This window comes from Odontomachus brunneus, unplaced genomic scaffold (genome assembly GCF_010583005.1).
Source record: "Odontomachus brunneus isolate Ranch 3 - 2012 unplaced genomic scaffold, Obru_v1 Obru_scaffold_045, whole genome shotgun sequence".
Lineage (NCBI taxonomy): Eukaryota > Metazoa > Arthropoda > Insecta > Hymenoptera > Formicidae > Odontomachus > Odontomachus brunneus.
In genome coordinates, this window is record NW_022639495.1 from 764342 (window position 1) to 787889 (window position 23548).

The 23548-nt window shown below is 37.6% G+C and overlaps 3 protein-coding genes across 6 annotated transcripts in view; 1 reads left to right on the plus strand and 2 right to left on the minus strand.

The window, feature by feature from the left end:
• LOC116844708 (alkaline phosphatase-like) overlaps positions 1 to 16096 on the minus strand; it is a 204733-nt gene extending 188637 nt beyond the window's left edge. Inside the window, exon 1 of one of the 4 annotated variants that reach the window (XM_032816604.1) lies at positions 15269 to 16096. Coding sequence is in view for 2 of the 4 variants with exons in the window: in XM_032816600.1 (XP_032672491.1) it covers positions 7810 to 7900 (91 nt within the window). In the remaining 2 variants the exon portion in view is untranslated. Of the gene's footprint in view, positions 1 to 4755; positions 5055 to 7809; positions 9885 to 15268 lie in introns of those variants that run through there. The other 3 variants (XM_032816600.1, XM_032816605.1, XM_032816611.1) reach the window with 3 other exon arrangements.
• A 2146-nt stretch (positions 16097 to 18242) lies between these two features.
• On the plus strand, positions 18243 to 20484 carry LOC116844692 (60S ribosomal protein L7a). Its single transcript, XM_032816568.1, has 6 exons — positions 18243 to 18410; positions 18995 to 19109; positions 19215 to 19364; positions 19461 to 19681; positions 19899 to 20021; positions 20238 to 20484. The coding sequence occupies exons 1-6, from the start codon at positions 18396 to 18398 to the stop codon at positions 20418 to 20420; spliced, it is 807 nt and encodes a 268-aa protein (XP_032672459.1). The 5' UTR covers positions 18243 to 18395; the 3' UTR covers positions 20421 to 20484.
• Positions 20471 to 23548, minus strand: part of LOC116844688 (vacuolar protein sorting-associated protein 53 homolog) — a 4230-nt gene continuing 1152 nt past the window's right edge. Inside the window, exons 4-13 of the mRNA XM_032816562.1 lie at positions 23307 to 23443; positions 22773 to 23202; positions 22331 to 22677; positions 22103 to 22258; positions 21914 to 22039; positions 21694 to 21772; positions 21366 to 21514; positions 21120 to 21285; positions 20898 to 21044; positions 20471 to 20792 (exon numbers count right to left, since the gene is read on the minus strand). Coding sequence (XP_032672453.1) covers positions 20634 to 20792; positions 20898 to 21044; positions 21120 to 21285; positions 21366 to 21514; positions 21694 to 21772; positions 21914 to 22039; positions 22103 to 22258; positions 22331 to 22677; positions 22773 to 23202; positions 23307 to 23443 — 1896 coding nt within the window. The 3' untranslated portion in view covers positions 20471 to 20633. The remainder of the gene's footprint in view (positions 20793 to 20897; positions 21045 to 21119; positions 21286 to 21365; positions 21515 to 21693; positions 21773 to 21913; positions 22040 to 22102; positions 22259 to 22330; positions 22678 to 22772; positions 23203 to 23306; positions 23444 to 23548) is intronic.

Sequence of the window (23548 nt, forward strand, 5' to 3'; positions counted from 1 at the left end):
CACGGGAGAAGTATCGAGCGAAAACTTCTGATAGATTCGATGACGCGACGGAAGAGAAAGAGAAAGAGAGAGAAATGGAAGACAAATATGAACATAAGAATAGCTCACGAGCGAGCCACCGAGAGTCGCCGTTGCACATTCTTGCGTGAAATAACAAGAACACGGCATACATCCATTTTTCAGACCTTACTTCTCGTGCACTTGGTGTATTACCAGCTTCGTCCGCTCTAATTTCCAATCCACTTTGTCTTAATTACAGGCCGTCGGGAAAATTGAAAATGAATTCTTCCCCCACGAAAATATCACGAGCTCCCTTATTACCGTCATGTCGCATCGAAAATTAAGCGATTTCATCGGATTAAACTTCAGGATCCCGTGTAAATAAAACCACGGTGTTCCAGCTCATTTCGCTTGCACGCGCGCGCTTCGTTTCAACAGAATTCTCATTCGAGACGAAATATTTAATATATTCGATGTAAACGCGCACGAGGGGGAAAGTAATGACTAATTACCTTCCCGCGCGTTTGCAGCACAATCCACGCAATTTCAATTAGAGAAAGAGAAATTAAATTTAAAGTTAAAATTAGATTTAAGATTGATACGAGCGCGCGTTTGGGAGTAAAAAATAGCCGTTAAACATTCACGTCTTAATTTGAAGCAACACGCGCGCCGCTGTCGCGTGGGCGCTCGCGCAAATTAAAATCAAAACTGTCATCCTCGAGCCCGAACACAACGAACGTATCAGGTGGAAGCGCGCGTCATAAAACTGCGAGATCGCGCAGCGGATTGACCGCGGTGTGTTCGCGCAATAATTCACCGCGTATTGCAAAAGAGACTGCGACTCGGAGCGTGCGCGTGCAAATAACGCACAAATCGTATGCACGCCCTAGTCGACGTGTAGTGCACACATTTTACGTTTAGGACACCCCGCTACCATGTTCGCCAACTGCGGCGATACGCTCCAATTACAGACATTATCGTTACCGTGTAACTATAGATATTCAGCGACTGCAATCTCGACGGCAAGCGCGCGGCACTCGCGTGATCAAGCGAACGGAGAATACGTAAAGGATTTTGGCAGAGTCTGCCGAAAAGGAGACATGCTGTAATGAAGATGGCTCGCGAACGTCACGAGGAGTAGGCGGATACTAGAGTTTCGTTTCTGGGAAGTATGAAACGTCTCGAATTAATAAGGAAGCAATGGTGATACTGTCAATGACATTAGCATTTATATTTCTGCCATTGCGCTTATTAGCGTATAGTTGTCCCCGCGTTCCTTTTGCACGAGGTATTCGCCGAAATCTCTTCCAGCCGCGGACGTTAAAGACCGATACCGAATAGAGATTGTAACTATGTCACGAAGACGGGGTATTAGAATAGGCTGTGAATTTATTTCAGATTTTTTCAGAACATTTTGAGGAATTTTTATTGTTGTGATATTTAATGTAAGTTTTAGGAACCTCGAGAACAAGAGATTTAAAAAATTGCAATTCCGAAATATTATTCAGACGCTACCATTCCTAAAGTTATATTATTTTAGCGTGTCAACGTGATGTGAATCAAGGACAAACTAGATGTATATTTTTTCACAAAATCCGAAACGCGACAAAAAAATTGTTCGCAAAAGCTGAACTGACAGAATTTAAATGTTTGCGAAATTCGTGCATCAAAATATCTACGACGCAAACATCGGTGTAATTTCCTACTAGAGCCTTGAATACGCAACACGTGACACGTACGCGTAATTTCGTTTTAATAAAGAGCGCTATTTAACGAGCCCTCTTGTACGCGCCGCTCGTAATAAAAGCCGAATTACCTCATTGCATGACGTACGCGTAGATACACTTTCACGGTCTCAGTATAAGAGTTAAAAAATCACTCGGATATACGTCGTATGAAATCCCACCATGTGTGTTACGGAGCTTAATTGTGTTTCATTTTATAAATGCAGACGTGACTGCTGTTACGTTGAGACAACAGTTTCGGCACGAGAGTTATGACGATAACTGTCGTAACATCAAGATAGAAATTACGACGGCTATTTAGAAATATATTGCTTCTTTCTTCACGAATATATCTGTTTCGTTTGCTATTATCAAGCGCTCATGAGAATTATTTATGCACAAATATATATATTAACCGTAATAAAATATAAATTCACTCTCAGACGCATTATCTGTTTTTACGAAAATAATTTCAATTTTATGATATAAAAATAAATTATGTAACGTTAATTCTAAAAATTTTAATCAAGGTAATTTCTTCTCTCAGTTTAACATTTTAATGTATAAAAAAATGTGCATATTATATATGTTATAACGAATCCTTCATTACATTACGACTCAAATATTTACACATACTGCAGAGAAAGAATATTCACACAAAAAATATTATTCCTCTATATATTCTTTTCTTAACTTTTCGATATCTGCAGTATATCGCAATGTATATTACTACATTTACTTCGGCGTGAAACGATAAATGATGTGTTTTTGCAGTAAATACAGCAGTTGTGTGTTGAACGTTTGCCATAGCACTCAGGTTAAGTGGAAATGTTTGCTTTTATTCATTGTGGCGTTTTGAATGGGGAAATAGGAGTTCGTACATGTGTACAATGTACACTGTTCAAACAATGTATTGTTCACGCGTTAGTGTCTAAATCGTTGACTATCTAGATCAATAAACTTCGCCAGCTATAGTCTTATGTCATGTCATCGAAGTGAAACACGATTATCCCATGCTTGTCATCGTTGAAGAATAAACAGCAACTCGATACACATTCTAGCATAACCACGAGCGAAACAGAAATGTATTCCAGATATTCCCGCTGAGGTAATACTGTTAACGTCTTTATGCAGTGCGTTATGTACGCGCACGACGCCTTTCACGAATATATAATGGAATATTATCGAGCAGCAACGTGTGTGCATGTTGATTTATGCAAAATTTCAGCAAAACTAAAATATATCCAAGAAATCTCCTAACTTCACCTGATTGTAAAAACTGAGAGCGCGATACGTTAATTCTTTTTTCGTAAATAAAAACGACATAGTTTCAGAAAGCAATAATTTTTACGCTAAACTAAACAAATATATATTATTCTAAAAAACTGAAACTATATGAACTGAACTAAATTAGAATAAACTTGAAAAATTACAAGTCTAAATCTTAAAAGACTTGAAATCCATGAAACGCGGGGAGAATATCACAGATCTACTCTATATCTAATTATTGATATAAAATAAAAGATATTGATATAAACCAATATCGGCAGAGGACTAGTATATTCTATATGGTCGTTATAAATATGAAATAATTTCACTATATAAGATTTTCTACAAACTAACTGTGCGGGAACAGTTAAATGTCTGACATATGGCGCCCGTCGGACTGTCAACAATCAAATGAACATGCTACGTCTTACATATAAACACATATACAGTTTGATCTGCATGTTGTATACACAAGTGTTCTATCTAGCTATGTCTATGCTGTGTCTTGATTACTAATTACTACACCGATAGTATATTATGATTCATATGCTGATTATTTTAATTAATATGAATATCAATTTCTCATCTATATACCTACCGTTAATTAATGTATATTAAGTGTTAAATATTGCTTTAGTCCGGAGTGGAGCTTTGTGTGTGTTAAAATACTTCAACTTCCCGCTAATTTTCCCTACATTGTTCTATATCAACAACTCGAAAATAACTAACTGTACGAGCTTTTAATTCTCGTTACTTTTAGTTTTAAAAATATAACGCTTTGCGAAGTATTCTCGTGTTACGGTTTCAAAGTTATTATAATATCCCCTCATAAACAATCGACGTTTTAACGTTAAAACAAATAATTATTTCTTTTTTCCATTCGACCTATTTATGCATAAATACATACATGTATATCGTTCTATTAAAAACAACAGCAAATATATATTCCAGCATATTTATCCCAATGAATTACATTATAACGCGAAATTCGCTGAAATTCGCGCGAAAGAATACCGTAAAGATGATATTAAAGTTTTGTCGCATGATATTTCATAAACAAGTTTCCGATTCACGAAAGTGCACCATCTATTGTGGCTGCATACTGGTCGCAGTATTAAATTGCAAATCAAGTGTCTCGGGTGTTATCGCCCAACTTATTAAGTGTCCTCGATACGTGAAAACTTTCGGCTCCACACTAAGAACTCGGAAAATCCCCGAAGAAAACTGTTATTAGATATCAAACTTGGACGACGTCGCGCAGGCTGTCGAGCTTAAGAATATTTACAAAGTCTAAACATCTTTTTGTGCGTAACGATTTTCTATGCTTGCGTGTGTAGCACACGGAGAGCTTCCGGAAATTTTAACTTTTTTGCTGTTCAGTAATCTACACTCGTGTTACACTTTATGACTCGTGAATAATTCTGCCAAACAAGCAAACTTTCTTCTGTCTAATCCTCTAATCTGACAATCTTTTTCGCGCTTCGCATAATAATTACTAAAATCTACTAATATATCATTGCGACAATTCATAATCGTCATAAAAGGATTACCCGAGTCGAAATTTCATTACTACATTAACAGTGCAAATATTGTTTCAAAGATCAATGGAAAATCAATAAAGAATTTCCAGCTATAACCATCTACTGTGTCATCTTGTGTGATGCTAGAAATAGTCACTTAATTCTATCTTCTTTATATGAAATATTAAAAAAGACTTCATTTCGACTTGGATTTCTCCTTATTCTCATAGAATTTTACACACCTGTAAGTATGATGTATTACTGCCAACAGTATGACGTACTAAGCCCTTCGTTCTGACTTCTCGGTCCAGCTGCTCCGTCGTGGCACTTTAGATATTCACTCGTGGCATTGACACTCGCGTAGAGACGATTCAATTAAAGAAATACGTGATAAGTAACGCGATGCCGATTACACACGATCCCGCTAGAGTCCGACAAAACGTTTCAAAGACGACGCAATATTTCAGTCGGAGTGAATAATTAACGAACCGATACGCGTACTATGCGGCATGCGGCGTACTTGCCGACTCAAGACATAATGGAAACATCTGGATAAGCGCGCGACGCGTGAGGGTAGGTTTGAAGGTCCGTAATGTTTTGATTATTGTTATCGCGCTCAGTATTCAGTGACGGGCGGCGACAACAGGCGACAGAGTGGAGATGACTTAGCGAATTGTTTTTGTTCATTGTTTCGATACTTTCACGCATTTGCGTACATTCTCCGCCGCCAAATCATGACGTCGCAAGCCGATAAGCAACAAGCGTACCGCGACGCGGAGCACATACATATCGGTGTGTTCATTATCATAATTAAAATAATTCATCGATCTCTTGAAATATTTAATTGGGCTCTCGTCGACACCGCGTTAATTAATCCGCGTTTGTTCGATCCAATTGTGTCTACACGAGTCATGAATATTCGGAAATGCCACGATGGAACTGCTAGGAATCAAAATATTAAATCGGTAACGAGGACGGAAGACATAGGAAGCCAAGATATGGGTAGCGATATATCATCATATATATGATTAATTAAAAATTATATTATATCAATAAAAATTCTCTATTGATCTTTCAAATCGACGAAATTTCGATGAAATTTCGACTCAGGTATATTAAAGCTTTAAGCAGTGACTCGAAAAATAAAGCGTTTCGCGCTGTCAAAGTTTCATTCGCGTAAACGAAGCGATCAGCGCGCAACGGTGAAACGTAAATTTCGCATTTGATTAAAATACATCAAACAGCGTGTTACGTATACTTCGGGCTTTCTATCAAGCGACAGCGCCACACAAGCTCGATCAAGTTGCAAACGCACATTATATAGTACAGAATGCATAAATTATACGCTAAACTAAGCTGGCTCGTCGGAACGGCCTAGCATGCGAGGATGACGAAGTGACGTTCATTAAAGCTCCAGTTGCAACAATTAATTGACAGAGCGCCACAGGCTCGAGGGGAGGGGACGTTATGATTACCGAGCGAACTAGTATTTTAAATTGAAGATAAAAAATTCTCTTGCAGAAACTGTCGGCTTCTTTTATCAAACTGCTGCGCGTCGTAAGTGCAGAATAATATTTTGCTCGTATATACATTTCAATGCCCTTCGCTTGATTTATTCGTGCACATTCGCGATTTTTACCTGAGTAATAATCTTAATTGACATGACAGAGCTGTTTTCACCGCTATAATAACCTCCATTAACACGAAACCAAAGTTGCATACCGTACAAGAAGAAAAAGATAAGCACTGGCTTTGGCGCTAGTATCTCGGCAATTAAGCGATTATCTATATCAGTTAAAAGTATTAGTAAAGTTATTAATTACGAATTAATTATGAAATAGTTGAAATGAGATACATATAGTCGCCGCAATCACTGTTAATTATCAAAGAGACGCTAGCGATATTGATTTTGCGAGAGGTACATTATTTCGATTGCGCACTTCGGTGATGCACTGTTTAGATTTACGTAGATATCAAAGCCAATCATATGGCAACAATACTGTTTGTAGTAGGAAACCACTTGAACATTAGAACCGTTATAATTATCAACTCCATACGGCAATATCTTTATTGTCATTTCTATATAAGCTACGTTTCCCACGGGAAATGTATCACCATGTGGTCATAACAATGGTCGTTTGAAATCATTATTATTCACATTGTGTGTATGTACTAGTTAATGTATACTGTATTATTGTGAGCGCTGCCGCGTAATATATTACCGCGATGATTAATGCGTATCAAACGATGATCGCACTCATTCTTATTTTCTTCTAGTTTATCCATTGAATCCTTTTTGCTGAATTGAAAAGTATAAAAATGCTCACGCGACGAAGTGTTTGTGACAGTTTGGCAGCGTTCTACCTTACATTGCGCTATAAACCGAGTCGTTATGAAGGTGCCGTAGCGAGAGAAAAATTCGACTCTGGCAGGCATACCGAAAACCATCTGAATCGGAAATGCAAGGATAACGAATCGACGATACAGCACGTGGCTATTGTGTCTGCCAAGAATCGCGGGACTATATTCACCTGCAGGTCGGTGAGAAGCCGTTTTCTGATAAAAGATGCCTTCCATGCGGTGAGACCAGAGATTTTCCTAATCGATATTCTATACAAAAGCCACTATTTCTCCGAATATAATAAGAATAATAATGAAACTCAAGGTGTAACACACTTGATCAGATAGGATTCACGAATCGTTTGCGCGTACCATACTCACACCTCGGCGTCGGAAATGCTCAAAGATTCAATTTCTATGCAATTTTTCGAACTTATCTAGAAATGGAGTATAATTTAACATAAAATGACATCCACGTACCGCATGGTGCGTAACGTATTCCGGCGAACGTGGAAGAGGAATATAAAGAAAGGAAGAAGTGTGGTATATATCGAGAGAGATATGCTCAACATAAAATAGGGGTGTCAGTAAAATTATGCGGAAGCATAGAAATTCAATTCCCACAGTGCATCAGTCAAACGGGAAAAATACACAAAACTTGCAGAAATAAAGTGCGAGCAATTATTTCTCTAACAATCGTTACATCAGCGAATGAAATTGCTCTCCCGAAACCACGCTCTGCGCAAAGCGAGCAACGAGTACTCTCATGCTCTACGGAAAGAGAGGGCCTAGCGATAAACTTTCGTTTCTCTCTCCCATTTTGTCGCGCGTCACCGTGCCACTCCCGATCTCCCCTGATCTGCTTTTGTGTGCATGTAATATACGTTCATCTACGATGCAATCGGCCAGACGCCAGTGAAGACGCGGCACGAGGAGCGTTAATAATCGTTGTTTACCTTGTTCACCGGCACGCACGACGACAATCGCACGAGTGGCCAGTAGAACGACGGTGAGGGCGACGTTGATATGCAGTGGATAGCGCCGCATCTCCGAAGCGAGAAGGGCCAGTCGCTACGTGCTGTCCGTACGCTTCCTCATGCCACCACCCGTCGCGAAGTTCCTCAGGGTACTGTAGCCGGATTCACCGTGAAAATTAGCGAGCCAAGTGCGGCTTAAAGCGTATCTCGTGCAAGAGTACTCGTACTATCGCACTACGTATTATCCCCCTCGAATATTGCGTCCAGTATTTCACCGTCGCGATCGCGTCTGCCTCATCGTTTCATCCCGTCACACTCCTCGAACTTCCGGCAACTCCCATCTATCTTGAGTCTTCGTCGTCTATTTTTATATCCCGTCTATATCCATGTCTGTTTAGTGCGCATTCGATCACGGCGTTGTTCGATGCGGGAGGAAAGGGGTGAGACAGAGGGTGAGAAGAGATCGCGGCCGATCCGATAGCCGGAAAGTGCTTAGTATTGTATCTACCTGGGACACAGTAAACGGCGCGCGTCGAAAAATGCGAAGAGCGTGGACGTAAACTCTTCCGGCATGTTGGCGGGAGTTATCTCGCGCGACGGCAATTCTTCGCGACGATCTGGTACGCGGCTCGCGACCGCAGCGAGTAATGCTCGCAGGAATTCGCCGATTGTGCACGGCGAACCGAGCATGGTGCAAGCGGACACGCCGATCGGTCATTCACGTCCGCGTGTCGACCGCGTTCCATTGACTGCGATTTGTCGGAAGGCCGTAGAACGATCGTTCGATCCAAATATTCCGGTCGTCAAATATTTCCAATGTTGCGAATATTTCTTTTCTCTCTCGATCGTGTTCACTTGCCACTTCAAGTCCTCGAAGACGAGGGCCGGCCTGGTGCTCGATCGATAGCTGGATCTTTCTTGTCTGTTTATATTGTAAATGGAAGTATTACGTAGAGACAGGGGAAACAGCGAATCTCATTAATCCGAGGATAGATTAGACCGTCGGTGCGATTAATCCTCCAGTTAAGATAGTTCTTTGCCTCTTACAGAACGCGGCGGTTAGAAATAAATGAAGCTCCATGTCGCGTTACGTGCGCGCCGTCCTTAGCTAAGCTAAGTGTCGATAACAATCAAGTCAACTGATGCGCGCCAGATTCTCAGCGATTGCACGACTGATAGCACGAGTAATGCCGGTTTAACTGCCGTTTTTGTCACGCATCTTCGAGCAACCCTGGCTCTTCTTTCTGCCGTAAATCACCGAAACCGCCACCTCTATAATCAGAGATCCCTCTCTGAATAAGCGAGGGGGAGCAAAGCCGTTCAGCCGAGAATCCCCGATGGGGAACTGAAGACTTCTCAGAAACACCGTATTTCACGGTGATATCGTCTGACGAACGCGAATATTCGCACGCGCGGTGTGACACACGCGAGAACGCGATCGCGCCGCTCCGAAGACGAGCCCCCGCGATCCATACTTCACCCCTAAACGAAGACTATCGCGCGGGAAACTTCGTAGCGGGCAAACTTGCCTACTCGCGAAACCCGCTTAACTGCTCTCAGGAACGGAAAGAGCTATTCCGCTTTATGTTCTCCATTCACTCGCCGATCGCGCACATTCTTCGAATCTCGCTGGTTCCTCGCTGCTTCCCGCGGTCGCGACGAGACATATCGAACGTTATCGTGCCTCTGTTCTCTCTTTCCCGCGCCGTCACCAAAACGCAAAAGTCCGATCACACGGAAACCGTCATCGATGTCTGTCGTGTGCGATCGCGCGGAATTGCACAAGTTCGCGCAAAAAAAAACATCAGTGTGTCCGGCGGATCACCAGCACAACTCCCCGGCCCTCCGGCCCCGCGATAACACTCATCGTCGCTGCGAGATCTGTTTTCGGTCGTTGTGATATCGCTTGTCACGAGGATCCTCCGCTCACGTCCGATCACCACCAGGGGCGAGATGAGGGTGAGCTCGGCGTGACACGGCACCGACGGGGGTGAACCGGCGCGCGTACGGGCGGACGCGGGCGCAGTGGTGCGAGCGCCCGACAAGCCCGCCGCTCTCGCTTGTTCGCGGAGGCCGAGCGCCGACGACGCCGGCCGTGCGAGCCCGAACGATCGCACCCTGCTGCGCCGGGCACCCGCAACCTGGCCGCCCATCGCCGCATAGCACGAAATTTACACAATTTGGGAGAACAATGATATTCTATCTGATTGCGCGTAAAGGTGAGCGTAATTCGCGTTGCACATTGTAAATTACAACACAACCAGCCAGAGGCGCGACTTTCCGTCGTAATGTGAGCGTCGCGATGCAACGATCGCTTTTAGCCCGCTCCTTTCGCCAGTGAAAGCGATTCCGAGAGGAAATGATGATGCTTCATTTTCAAGTTGCGCGAATGTCGTTACGCCTAAAGTTTGAGTTTATAAAGGGAATACGTCCCATTATCACGAATATTGCGCTAATAATACAAGTTACCGTGATAATAATATTTAGTTAGACTCGCGTCGAAGTACTGCAACTTCGATATTTACTTCTAATTCTTGTACTTCTGCCAACGACCCGGGCACGGTTAATTGCGCGGATTTTTATCATATTTTATTTTTTAACTTTAATAACACTATCAATAAACATCTTCTCATCACCGCGATGAAGTTACTGGAATTTTCTCGGGAAATAATTTTTTGCGACAAAAATAAGTTGAGAATGTAGATTAAAATGCTATCACGGCAAGCTTCTTTTTCGAAGAAAAGAATCGTGTCCATCGGTAAATTATTTCCTGCATTGATATTTTACAGATATTTTATTATTTATGGCATAATGTGAGAACGAAGGTAACTTCTACCCACGAAATCCCTCTCATACACGATTGTATACAACTTTGCGTCGTCTCGTGTTCGTTCGTGATAATTCCATTCCTTTTATTGTGCACCTAGTACGCGTTCTTTCAAGCGCGAATTGAAAGTCGATTTTTGTTAAAGTGAACAAAGCTTCGATCCCCCTATTCTGTTTAGTTTAGAATATTTTGTTCTCTCGGTGTATTTTACAAACTACGCGAGTATGTAAACGAATAGCAATGAATTACTATGTTTTTCTGTGCTATATATATGTGTTAGGAAAAAATATTATTTCTTTTTTATACTTTTAGGTATTCCAAAATACGATATTCAACAACTTTATCGACTGACACACTACTTTGTAGTCTTTCCATACACAACATTATATTCATTTCGGTCAGTTCTGGGAAAAATTAAAATTAAAATGCGAGTTAAAATGCGAATCAAGATAAACTTTAAAACGGTCTTAAATCTGCTTGAAGCCAAATCAATTTTAGAACATCGTTACCACGATGTGTTTTTACTTTAATAACTTTATTCATCAAAACTTATTGTTAGCCTTGGTAATTTATAATTATATTATATAATTAATTAGTAATTTATAATAATATTTAAAAACTGCCGATGTTGACAAAACGGTTCGATGTTGACAAAAATTTCACGTTTGTTAATTTAGCCTTTAGTATCTGTAGTAGATAGAAAGCGCGGCTGAGACACCCCATATATCTATCAAGCATTTCACGATAGCAACTTTGGGAATTGTTTTTCAAAGAAATTGGAAATGCTCCAAAGAGAACTTTCCGTCCCATTGCGGCGATATCGAAGAGCGTGCGCGAAAGTAAATGAAACTTCAATAATCGATATGCAAATTCGGTGAAATAATCCCGATAATAATGCAATGAAATTGCACGTGCACATTGCACACCACGCACGATACTCTCCCCTAGATTCAATTATAAACAGACAATTCGATTAAAAAAAGATCAATTGTCTCTAAATAAAAAAAAAGAGCTTTCGATATTGTAGGTAAATTTCCGACACACAATGCATCGCCCACCTGTTTTTTGCGTATAAAATATTTTTTTACATAACTGATTTGAACCATAAACCACAAACCACGCAAAATTGTTAGTTTATAACTTAATAATATTAAAAGTATCTGATGGTGTCATAATAACTTCATGCGATCAGTTATGCCATATATTGTGAGCGCGAGAATTGAACGCGTCTAGTTAAAAATTAACTTAGAACAAATTGTAGTCTAATTTGTTGATTTTTAATTTCATCATAGATTTCATCCGACATAGATACCGGGATATTAAGCGTGCAAAAATCAGAAGTTTTATATCTGACACATTGAGAGAATCTGTGTCTGCACGAAAGAGGAAAAACGTGCGATTTCCGGCACAGTTTGTACGTGAAGAAAATCTGAGCAATGCGCATCCCGACTGTGTCATCCTCTACTTGCGAAACGTCGCGTACGAGCACTAAAGGCGAGATATGGAACTTTTCGTAAACCTTTCGGTGTTGGAACCGCTCGTCTTAGATCTTTTGAAAGATTGAAAGAAACTTACCATCCCCCTTGAACTGTCACGATTTTTCCCTGTCGACTGTTCGCCACTATTCAACCTTATCGATGTAAAGAAATTCTGACTACGCGAGTACTTAGTAATAAATGATTCCCCAACAGAATTGTAAATGTTGCTATGTTCAAAATAAAAATAATTAACTGCGATGTATGACGTCACATCAATACCCTCCAATCGGATATATCTACACAACGTTTCAAAATTAATTTCAAAATTAAATTTCACAATTATATTTAAGACTAATATTTCGTTTTGTTGTAATAATGAATCTATTGAACGTACACAGAGAATATATTGTAATAAAAATTACAACAAAATTTTTATAATCTCGGACCAAATAAATAATCAAAATTACTATATATTTATTTAAAAATATTATTTGCATGTTTGTCTTTTTATTACGAAATTACTGTAATTACTTGAATGTTTCTTATATACCAGAGTAAGTCGTCAAATTTACTATTTCTCTATAATAATTTACATTTTAGTATAATCCAGCTTTACAGAATTTTTACAAATATATTGTAAAAAGCAATATAATTTTAATGTAATTTCTACTATAACATTTTCTTCGTATACAGATTGCTTGTCGAATAGAAAATTTTTGAATCTTCAAAAATTGTTTGGACGCGTCGCACGATACCTTTTACGTTTGTACGATTTATGCTAGACGTCTGACACGAATAAGTATGATTCGTGGGGTTCAATTATAAAAGCCGTCAACCTCGAGATCTCGAGATCGATCAAAAGGCGCGGTCGAACGCACCGGTGACAAATGCAAGTCAGGAACAGATTTGCATCTCGCACTGGCCTCGTCCGTGGAAAAGAAAATAGGACGAGCGGGAGCCGCGGGCGGGATTTAGCGGAGTATCAGTGATGCCGCGTGATTAATTAAGTACACGACGATAAGACCCCGGACGGAGAAGCACTTCGGACGCACGATGATAGAATGAAGCTGCCGTTTCCAGACACCTGTGACTCTAGATGGCGAGCGAAAGATGGAGAAGGAAAGAGAGGGAGCATACCGAACAGTTCAATCACCTCTCAACGGTCAGATCCCGTTGGCCGTACCAACGAATCCCCGATAGACATTTAATTATCTCCGGTCAAACGAGGGACCTTTAAATTTTCACGAAAGTCCGCATATCATTCCGCCCGGCCGGCCAAGTCTGCTCGCTACACGCGATCACCATGTAAGTATCGTATCGCGAACAAAAAAAAGAAAATGGCAGGAAATACGGCGAACGCAGTTGTAACACGATATTCGTTAGGAATTGAGATGCTCGATGCAATAATGACGCAAAACCCGCGAAATGTAAAAAATGCGATCTCTGGCAAAATCCCTTACAAGCAAAATTTGTGAGTGAAACGACAACGCAAATCACTTTTTTCTTTCAAGTGTCGGGATTTCATTATTTGTACGATTGCGTATATTAATAATACAATATAATAATTGTTTCGCGAAAAATTTGATTTGAACCGCCGAGTTGTTGATTGTCAGCATTTTTTTACGCTTTACGACGGATAAAGATCGCGGATAATATATACGACGCGATTGAAAAATTCAACGAGATGTCGCGGTCAATGACAAACGTCATCATAACCTATCATACACGGAATTTTTTAAATATCGCAATTTGATCTCTGGTTCGAAGCCGATCTCTGGTAGAACCCGCCGCAAAAAATAGCTTGCAATCGCGAATTGAAATGTGAGACCGGATCGGAGTGTACCAGGGAGAGATTGTTATAAACTGCGGTAGCGCGAAGTAAATTTTAAACCGATCTAAGTTTACAATTTGCGATCTGTTGGAAAAGTAGAGAATTTCTGCGCCGGTAGAATCCAAAAAAATTAATTCCGAATTATCCGGCAAAAACCCATATTAAGTTATCGCCTTTTAGATGTCAAATAATCATAAGATACTATATGAGACATATCTCAAAGTATTATGACTAAAATAAGAATATTAAATAATATGTGATAAAATCATACAATATGTAATTGTATGTATTGTCATATTATTTTTTATATACAATATTTTCCTCTTTCACGTTTTAACTTAAAAATACAAGAATAATTCTCTGTACAGAACATAAGGTAAAAGTCGTATTTTTCCTTTTTACTTTTCGTGTTTTAACTTAAAAATACAAGAGTAATTCTCTGTACACAACGTAAGGTAAAATTCTCGCGGATACGTACCTCTAGTCTTGGATATTCTTATCGTTATTCGATCCTTAAATACTAATATATTTAAATTTTCAACACAGAGAGAGAGAGAGAGAGAGAGAGAGAGAGAGGAGGATATATACTTTATGTTGAAAGTTTGAATATTCATATTTGAAGACCAAATAATAAAAATGTTCAGTAAGGTAAATGTCTCAGTAATTGAACAATGTTCCAATGATTCATACATTAACAATAGATTAGTTTATATATTAACTAATGATTAAACATTCAGCGAATAACATTGCAAATTGGCAGAAACAAATATCCTTCAGCAAAATCTCAAAATTTTTTTTTTTTAAATGTCAAATATAAATCTATTGTTAATGTATCAATCATTGGGACATTGTTTAATTACTGGGACATTTACCTTAATAAGTATGTGTAAGTATGTGTACCGAGCATTTTGGCACTTGTACTTTATACATCTATAGAATGCTATCATCAACGACTAGTACACCCATCTAACGGCGGCGCATTGAAGCTTTTGGAAGAGTCAGCTCGAGTGCTCGTAAGGTTAGTTCATATATATAGACATTTATTTTGATAAACGACATGACAAGAAAATACATGAAAAGTTCATTTAAGGAATAATGCGTTCATATAACGCATTATTTCGGCGAAAATCTAATGACGATGGCACATAATACACCCCAAGTCCGCTCGCGTTTCTTTTCAAAATACAACCATCCGAAGGTCAATAAGCCGAGTTAGATTATTCATCATAAGGTTACCTTGTAACGAAAAATTCGATTCGATGCAGCGTCGTATACTGATATAGTCAGAAGGTACAAGCTTACCGAAGATCGAGAGCGAGATGTAGGCGTTGAGATTCGAAGCACTCGTTTCGTCCGACAACGGCGAGGCGTCTGTTTCTTGTACTCTATGTTATCCAGCTAACTCGACGGATATTGGTTACAAGTGTCACCAGACATCGCGTTCAATCGCGCCCGTGTTGACTAATTGTCACGGTAAAACGATCGCCCGTCACTTAACTCGGCACTCCCGTCACTCAACTAGACGCTCCCAACAGCCAACTCGACATTACCGACATCGTCCGCGCGCGAAATCCGCTCTCAGTAGCCTATACGAAAATGGATGCATCCAGAAACGATCGCTACCCGAACTTGGCGAGACGATATAAAATTGTGGCGAACTTCATGATTGTGTGACGTCATGGCGTCTTTACAACGGTCCATCTCGCGACGTAATCATCGAAATGCATCGCGAATAATCGTCTTTCCGCGGACAGACCAATACGCTAAAACGATCGTTCGTCACTCAATTCAGCATTCGCGATACTCGACCGCATGCAAAATTCGCTTCGAACATGTAGAAATATATAAACACACGGAGCAGTTGTGACTCGTGCTAGAATCTTCGCAAAACGATATGAAATTGCAGCGAGCTAGCAAGTTCTCGTGACGCCACAATATCTTTACAACAGTTCACCTGCGACATAATCATCAAAGCGTGTCACGGATAATCGCACTTCCGCGAACAAACCAATACGCTAAAACGATTGCCCGTCTCTCAATTCATCACTCTCGACACTCGGCCGCACGCGAAATGCGCTTGAGACGCGCCGAAATGTACACAAATATGGAGCGGTCACGATCTGTCTAGAACCTTCGCACAACGACACGAAACTGGCGCGCACTGGCACGGCTCGGTGACGTCATCATTCCCTTAGCAGTGAACTTTTACGAAGTATCGCTCATATAATTCCGACAGAATAATCGAGATACATGATAATTAGCGAATATATTTCTAAAGAACGTTGTATATTGGAGTATTTTAGACTATTTCAAGAGTACATTTTAATTATTCTCAATTATATATTTTTGAACAGATGACTCATTGGTGATTGGTCTAATCAATCACAATCATTACAGAAAGTAAGGCCGGTATTCATAGTCCGATCTTAATTAAAGTCATCTTAAGTACTGTCTTAAGATGTCATGAACCAATAACAAAGCCGTATTCTCATCTTAAGACATTACCTAAGACGATCTTGAAATAAGATTCGACTATAAATACCGGCCTAAATCTACGTAACCGTGGTAAAGTAACCATTGGTCTGTTCTTTTCAGCTGCATTGCTGAACTGGTGCAGTAAGTTAGAGTGAGAAAACATATACTTGTCTCACTTTAACTTATTGCACTTAGTTCAGCAGGGCAGCTGAAAAGAACAGACCAATTGACAGCGCTGCAAACTGTAGTATACGCACAGATGTCTATACTAAACTAGATTGTTAAGGACCTTTGCACGTAGAAAAATTTTAATCGTAACCGTAAAGTCATAAGAAAACTGACCAATCAGAGTTGATTATTTTCCTTGCGTTCGAGAAATAATCGACTGTGATTGGTCAGTTTTAGGCCTAATGATTAGATCTACTGGGGATACCACTTTAAAAAAAACGCGTCGATAATAATACCTCATGGGTGACATGAAAAGCTATTAGGAACAAATTCAATACGGTACTGAGCCTCGCACGGCTTGCACGATGTGCGTGCGGTGAAGACGTAAAGGGAATAGCGCTGGGCGGAGCGAGCTGAAAATCGGCCGATTGATTAAAATATTGTATATTTTATATAATATTTATAGTAAACGAAAAATAAGTATTTGTAGTAATATTTTGTAAATATATCTATTTACAAATATTATATATGAAAAAAATAAATGTAATTATTTAAAATTATTAAATTAATAAAAAAATAAGAAATTCGAATCTCAGCAATGGTAAGGAAATTTTCAAAGTACAATTTAAATTCAATTAAGTAGCGCGTGAAACAATAAAATGGAAAGTTTAAGAAAAATTCAGGAAAAGAGAAAAATGTATATAAATGTATATATTTTAATAAATATTTTTATAATATTTATGAGATATATAAATATTTTTCATCTATTGAATCTAAGGTCACAAAAATATTTTGTAAATATATTTATGAAACATTTTGGTAAATATTCATAAAATATTCAAATAAATCTTATAAATATTTTGTAAATATTTTATAAATATTTTGTGCTGTCTAGATTAATGGATGAAAAAGATAGAGAATAGTAGTAATTGATGTAATATGTTCAATAAATGTACAAAAATGTGTATTAAATATAGTCGAAATATTACAATTTTAACAAAGAAAGACATAACTACTATATAACATAGAAGTAACAAGAGTACGTGTTACGTCTATATTATATAACAGTAATATTTTGTGCTTGCTGGGATAATTGTAGTAAAAAATATGGAAATATTAATTTATTAATGAGTTGTAGATGGATATTGCAAATGTGGGAGCTATTGGAGGTTTGTTTTTAATAACAGCATCTGAAATTAATTCTGAGGACTCTATCCTCTAATAACTGGCCATGTTCCATGTACTAAATCGATTTCAATTAATGACATTTAAAGACATTTTTTATATTATTTGATATTATTATTAGACTGCCTCTCTCTCTCTCTCTCTCTCTCTCTCTCTCTCTCTCACAATTTTTATAAAGGCAATACTAATATATTACTGATTAAAACCCGACGTCGGACATACGACGATCCAATAGCCAATAGGAAAATTTATTTTCTAGGGACAGTACATCACTAGCTAGTAATCTTAAAAAGTGCAATCTTGATGCATCCAGAGATGCATTCAGCTACATCTGTTGCAAATAAAAGAACGCAACCAGAAAGTGTAGAAAGAGTAATATAGGGCAACTAAAAAGAGCAGACTTTTAGCAGCATCGACTCTACTTTCTTATGTACCGTGATCGGTGATAATTGTGTGCCAAAATGGTGTCGTAGCTTCTCCAACAGCGCCGCAACGCGGAACTTTCTTTACGTTGTGAACGGTTGTGCTTCGCGTCCTTCTCCGCGAAGTATTTTATATCTGTTGAAATTAAAAGAAATCCTTTGGATTTCAAGTTAGAAAAATGGTGCAGAAAAAGGTAAGATTATCAAACTGTTATATAAAAACAATATTTTCCGTAAATAGCATTATTAATAAGAAATATCTACAGTTGAAATACCAACGTGTGCCTCGATATATAATCACCAGAAAATATGTTTTTACTACACAAGCAATTAAGTCTATAACTGCTTGCGATAATTATTGAAGTCAATGTTATAGCATGTGATTATAAATATATTCATATGATTTAATTAATATTTGAAATATTGTAAGGTAATTGCGACATTTCATAACCTCTATGATGCGAAAACGACTTGATGAATGAGAATAATAGATGATATTTGTTGTATATTTGTCAAGGGATATATATATATAGTTTTTGTATTGCATTTTATTTTTTCATCGAATTAATCAGTGAATTTTTGCAAAATATTTAAAAGTAATGTTTATAATAGCAATACACATTTATACATTAAATCTAAACTTTACTTACATGTGTTATTAGAATTATTCATATATTTATAATGAACTTTATTTGATTTATTTTTAGTTTTATCAACTAAATTAAACAAAAAATTGAATCATTTCTTTTTTGTGGTTTTCCTTAATATATATGTGTAGCCAAAGAAGAAGGTGGGAAAGAAGGTAGCTGCCGCACCATTGGCAGTCAAAAAAGTTGAGCCAAAGAAGGTGACCAACCCACTCTTTGAGAAACGTACACGCAACTTTGGTATTGGTAAGTTAAAATAATTTGATCAGTTTGTTAATTATTATTGGGATAAAAGAAACATAAAGCAAAGTAGCTATATGTACATCACAAAAATGAAATGTTAAAATTTAGGTCAGGATATTCAGCCAGCACGTGACCTGAGCAGATTTGTAAGATGGCCCAAGTATATCCGTATCCAGCGACAAAGAGCTGTATTGCAAAAAAGATTGAAGGTACCACCTACTATCAATCAATTCACTCAAACTTTGGATAAGCAAACAGGTAACTTCTATAAATATATATTATGTATCAAAATCTTTTTTATAAATTTGTTATATATATATATATATTAAAATGACAATATTTTTGTTTTTATAGCTACACAGCTGTTTAAAGTGTTGGAAAAATATAGACCTGAAACTGCAACCATGAAGAAGGCGAGACTAAAGGCAAGAGCTGAACAAAAAGTCGCGAAAAAAGAAGATACACCTACAAAGAGACCAAATGTCATCCGTAGTGGAACCAACACGGTTACCACATTGGTTGAGCAAAAGAAGGCTCAGTTAGTTGTTATTGCGCATGACGTCGATCCAATTGAGGTTAGTTATTTATATATGTAATATCGTATATAAAATTTTTATTTTATTCTGTTTCACCATGATGACTGAATTTCTTCACCTGAGAGCAAAAATATTAATAATACATTATTTTTGTTTATACGATGACATTTGACCCTGAGTAGTATTTTTATATTAATGCATTTTTACAAACAGTATTAATACTTGTGCATTCAATTAACTTATTCTTTATTTACAGATTGTATTATTCCTGCCTGCCTTGTGTCGCAAGATGGGTGTCCCATACTGTATCATTAAAGGCAAGGCGCGTTTAGGACGTTTGGTTCGACGCAAGACCTGCACAGCAATTGCCCTTACTCAAGTATGTGAAGTTATATTTGATTCTTAAAATTTATATTTATATTAATATTTATATTAATACACATATAAATCTCCCTTTATGATGAACACAATAAGAGCCAATCCAATGAGAAATCGTGATATAGAATAAAAAATACCCTCTGATAAAAATTTTTGTGAAAACCTAATATCTCCACTTGTACTTTATTTTACTGATATTTACCGTTATTTATTTTAGGTTGATTCTGGTGATAGAGCCAACTTCGCAAAGATCGTCGAAGCTATCAAAACGAATTTCAATGATCGTTATGATGAAATCAGACGTCATTGGGGTGGCGGTATATTGGGAAGTAAATCTTCAGCGAGGATAGCGAAATTGGAGAAAGCAAAGGCCAAGGAACTCGCCCAAAAACAAGGTTAATATTGTAACCTGTATCTTCCACAGATTACATTTAACAATAAAGAATAAAATACATTTGCATCTATATTTATTCAACAGAGTCCTGTATTTACATACATTCCTCTACATTGTACATGTTATATAAAGAGAGTTTACATTATTTTAATTTTAAATAAGAAAATTCTTGTTTTTTTAGATATATACAATTCTAAAGAATATTCTCAAATTATATTCTCAAATCTTTTTAATGAGTTTTTCTAACCTTTTGATACTGCCAGCTTCATGTTCAGGACTATCATGCGCTGCATGACTTTTAGCAGCATGCGCAGCATCCGCGTTTTCGAGTTGTTTGAATTGTTCCAGCAATAAAACTTGCTCGGTCTTTTTTAATCCCTATAAAAAAAAATTATATATATGTATATATATATCGATTTCGTATTAGACATTTATCTAATCGACGATACAAATAATCGTAGTTTTGTGCACAAGAAAAATTACCTTCATATCCAAAATTTTTTGAAATTCCGAGAATGGCAAGTCGGGTAAGCGCATTCGACATTGTTTTACATAATCACTTGGAGATTCAATCGGGGACATTACGATCTTTAATATCATTTCCGCCTTTGCCATTCCTTTGATCACAACCTGATAAAAGAGAAAGAATTGAGAATATTAAATATTATTCAATATTTATTTAACATTTTGTAATTACTCAGTTACCTTTGCATATGCTAATGGGGCTTTTCTTTGTACTTGATAACCTGTCGATGGAAGATCCAACAAAGCTGTTTTTAACATATGAACATCTAATAACAATTGTTCTGCTCCAACGGTGTTTAACGGTTTGCATTTAAACAACTGTTGTATTAATTTTGGTATAAATGAGCTGAAAGCAATGTAGAATGTAGAAGGGACGATGAAAAAATCTTACGCATTCTTATGACATATATGTGTAACAAATTTTACCTGGCAAACTTAACGCATAACTGTGTGAAGTATTTTCTACAAGAAGACAGCCTATCTCGTATAGTAGGTATTGTCTGTCGGAGATGCGCTATTATAGTATTAACGTAATTACTTTGATCACCTACAACTTCCACAGAACTCCATTGCACCTGAAGAAAAATGATTACAATATTTTTATCACATAATATTATTAAGTAGTTTTCATATCAACATATAATACTGTTTATATACTATATCGTGTAAACGATGTAGTATTGTATTTTAAATCCTATTTCATGGTATAGTCATAATTATGTGCAACTGACAATTGCAGTTCTTTTCTATTTACCTTGGTCATTACAGTCAAAGCAGAATCGCAGGCTGTTTCCAAATCTTGAACCAGCGACTGAATACAGTTCTTAATCACACTGAAAATGATTGTTAGAAATAAATGAATATGAACTGTCAAATTAATATACCAAATATTTACATAGGAATCTGGTAGATAATTTGTTAGGAGGAAGGGGAGAATTGTAGGAAATATTGAAATTATAGTAAAAAAGATATACTCATTAAAGATATCCTGCTCCTGAGACAAGTTAATTTTTCCGGAATAACATTTATCTGTCTTTTCGCGGAGTTTCTCCTCCAATTGTTGTGTCGTTTCTAGACAATATTCCGCTGTCGTTAAAATACTGAAAACCGTATATTTTTATAATTTTCTTTCTAAAAAAATATAGGAAAAAATAAATAATTACCAGCATATACGAGATTGTTCCTCCTTGTTTAATCTAGCAGTTTCTCCCTCCTTCAAAAAGCTCTGGAAATTTTGGATAAAACCTGATGTTGATAGATCGCGAAAATCACGCGTAATGTTGCTCATACTTGTGCCAATTCCTACGCTACCTGCGATTCTATATAACATTGTTATTGAAATGTATAAATAGTTCTGAAATTATACTGAGCTACACAATTCTTATACTCACTTGGGTAAATTGTTCTGCAGAATTTTGTGTGCGTATTCTCGCAGATACTTCTGGAAAGTCTCAGCAAGACTCAACATGATAATACCAGTGCTTAGTTGCGTGCATTGCAGCATACATTTTTTGTAAAATACGAATAGATCTGCGCACGAACTCAAAACACTGCTAGGGCCTTCGATACCGTCAAATTCTTTAGCGCCTGGCGGTTGTGTTTTGGCGTCGGTCACGAATTTGTCCATCAGATCTGCTAAATTGCGATCCAGACTCTCTATATAAATGTTTAAGTATGGCTCGAAACATCTTCCTATAAGATTCGCAAACGGACACGGCTTCGGTTTTTTATCTTCAACCTGCAATGAACAAAATGATATACAATTTACTCTAAAATACGCATTTACCGGTACAGATGCATGTAACAGTGACACATCATAAATAACTTTGATACCTGCTCATTTTCTTCGAAAGGATTTCCCGGGACTTTTTCGGCCGCGTCGTTACTGATCGTTGTATTCTTAGCATCGGTAGTTGGTTCTAAAGTACTACCGACAAAACGTTTTGCCAACAACGACTCGAAGTTACTAGTCCTCTGAATTGCGTAAAGCAATAATTTAACGTCTATTTCGCCACGTCTCTTGTTCATCAGTTTAGCGAGATCCTCGCGCGTAACGTGACAGAATTGTACCGCTATTCGCTCGGAAACCTCCCAATCTTGTGGAAAGATAGTGCCAAACTTTGACTCAAAATCAAGCAAATGTTTCTTAATCCACGCGTATCTTCGATCTATCTTGTCCAACCACGCGAAGTCTTGATTCTCATCGAACAAATGTGCATATTCTTGCAATTGAATATTTACAAACCAGAGGAGCAGATCTTTCCTGTAGAGAAGAGAGAGACAAAAATATAAATCTCACTGATACAGTCCTGATGTCATTTGTACATGAATAAAATTGCAAATATTATAAATATCTGACATACATACTTCACTTTAGGATCTAATACTGATAACACCAAGCATCCTTCTGTTAACTGATTAAAATGCTTTGGATTCTGGCCTGAAAAAGCTTGTTTGAAATCTGCTGTAATCTGTTGGGCCAATTCCACATGAATTTGACGTACCTTTCATAAAAAAAATAATAACAATTTAAAAGAAACAATTCTACAAATCATTGAAGAGATATATATATATATATATATATATATATATATATATATATATATATA

Excerpts from the sequence above, each read along its gene's own strand:
- LOC116844692 (XM_032816568.1), top strand. Across the intron at positions 19,365-19,460 it reads AACTTTGGATAAGCAAACAG|CTACACAGCTGTTTAAAGTG; the intron begins GTAACTTCTATA and ends TTGTTTTTATAG. Across the intron at positions 19,682-19,898 it reads ATGACGTCGATCCAATTGAG|ATTGTATTATTCCTGCCTGC; the intron begins GTTAGTTATTTA and ends CTTTATTTACAG.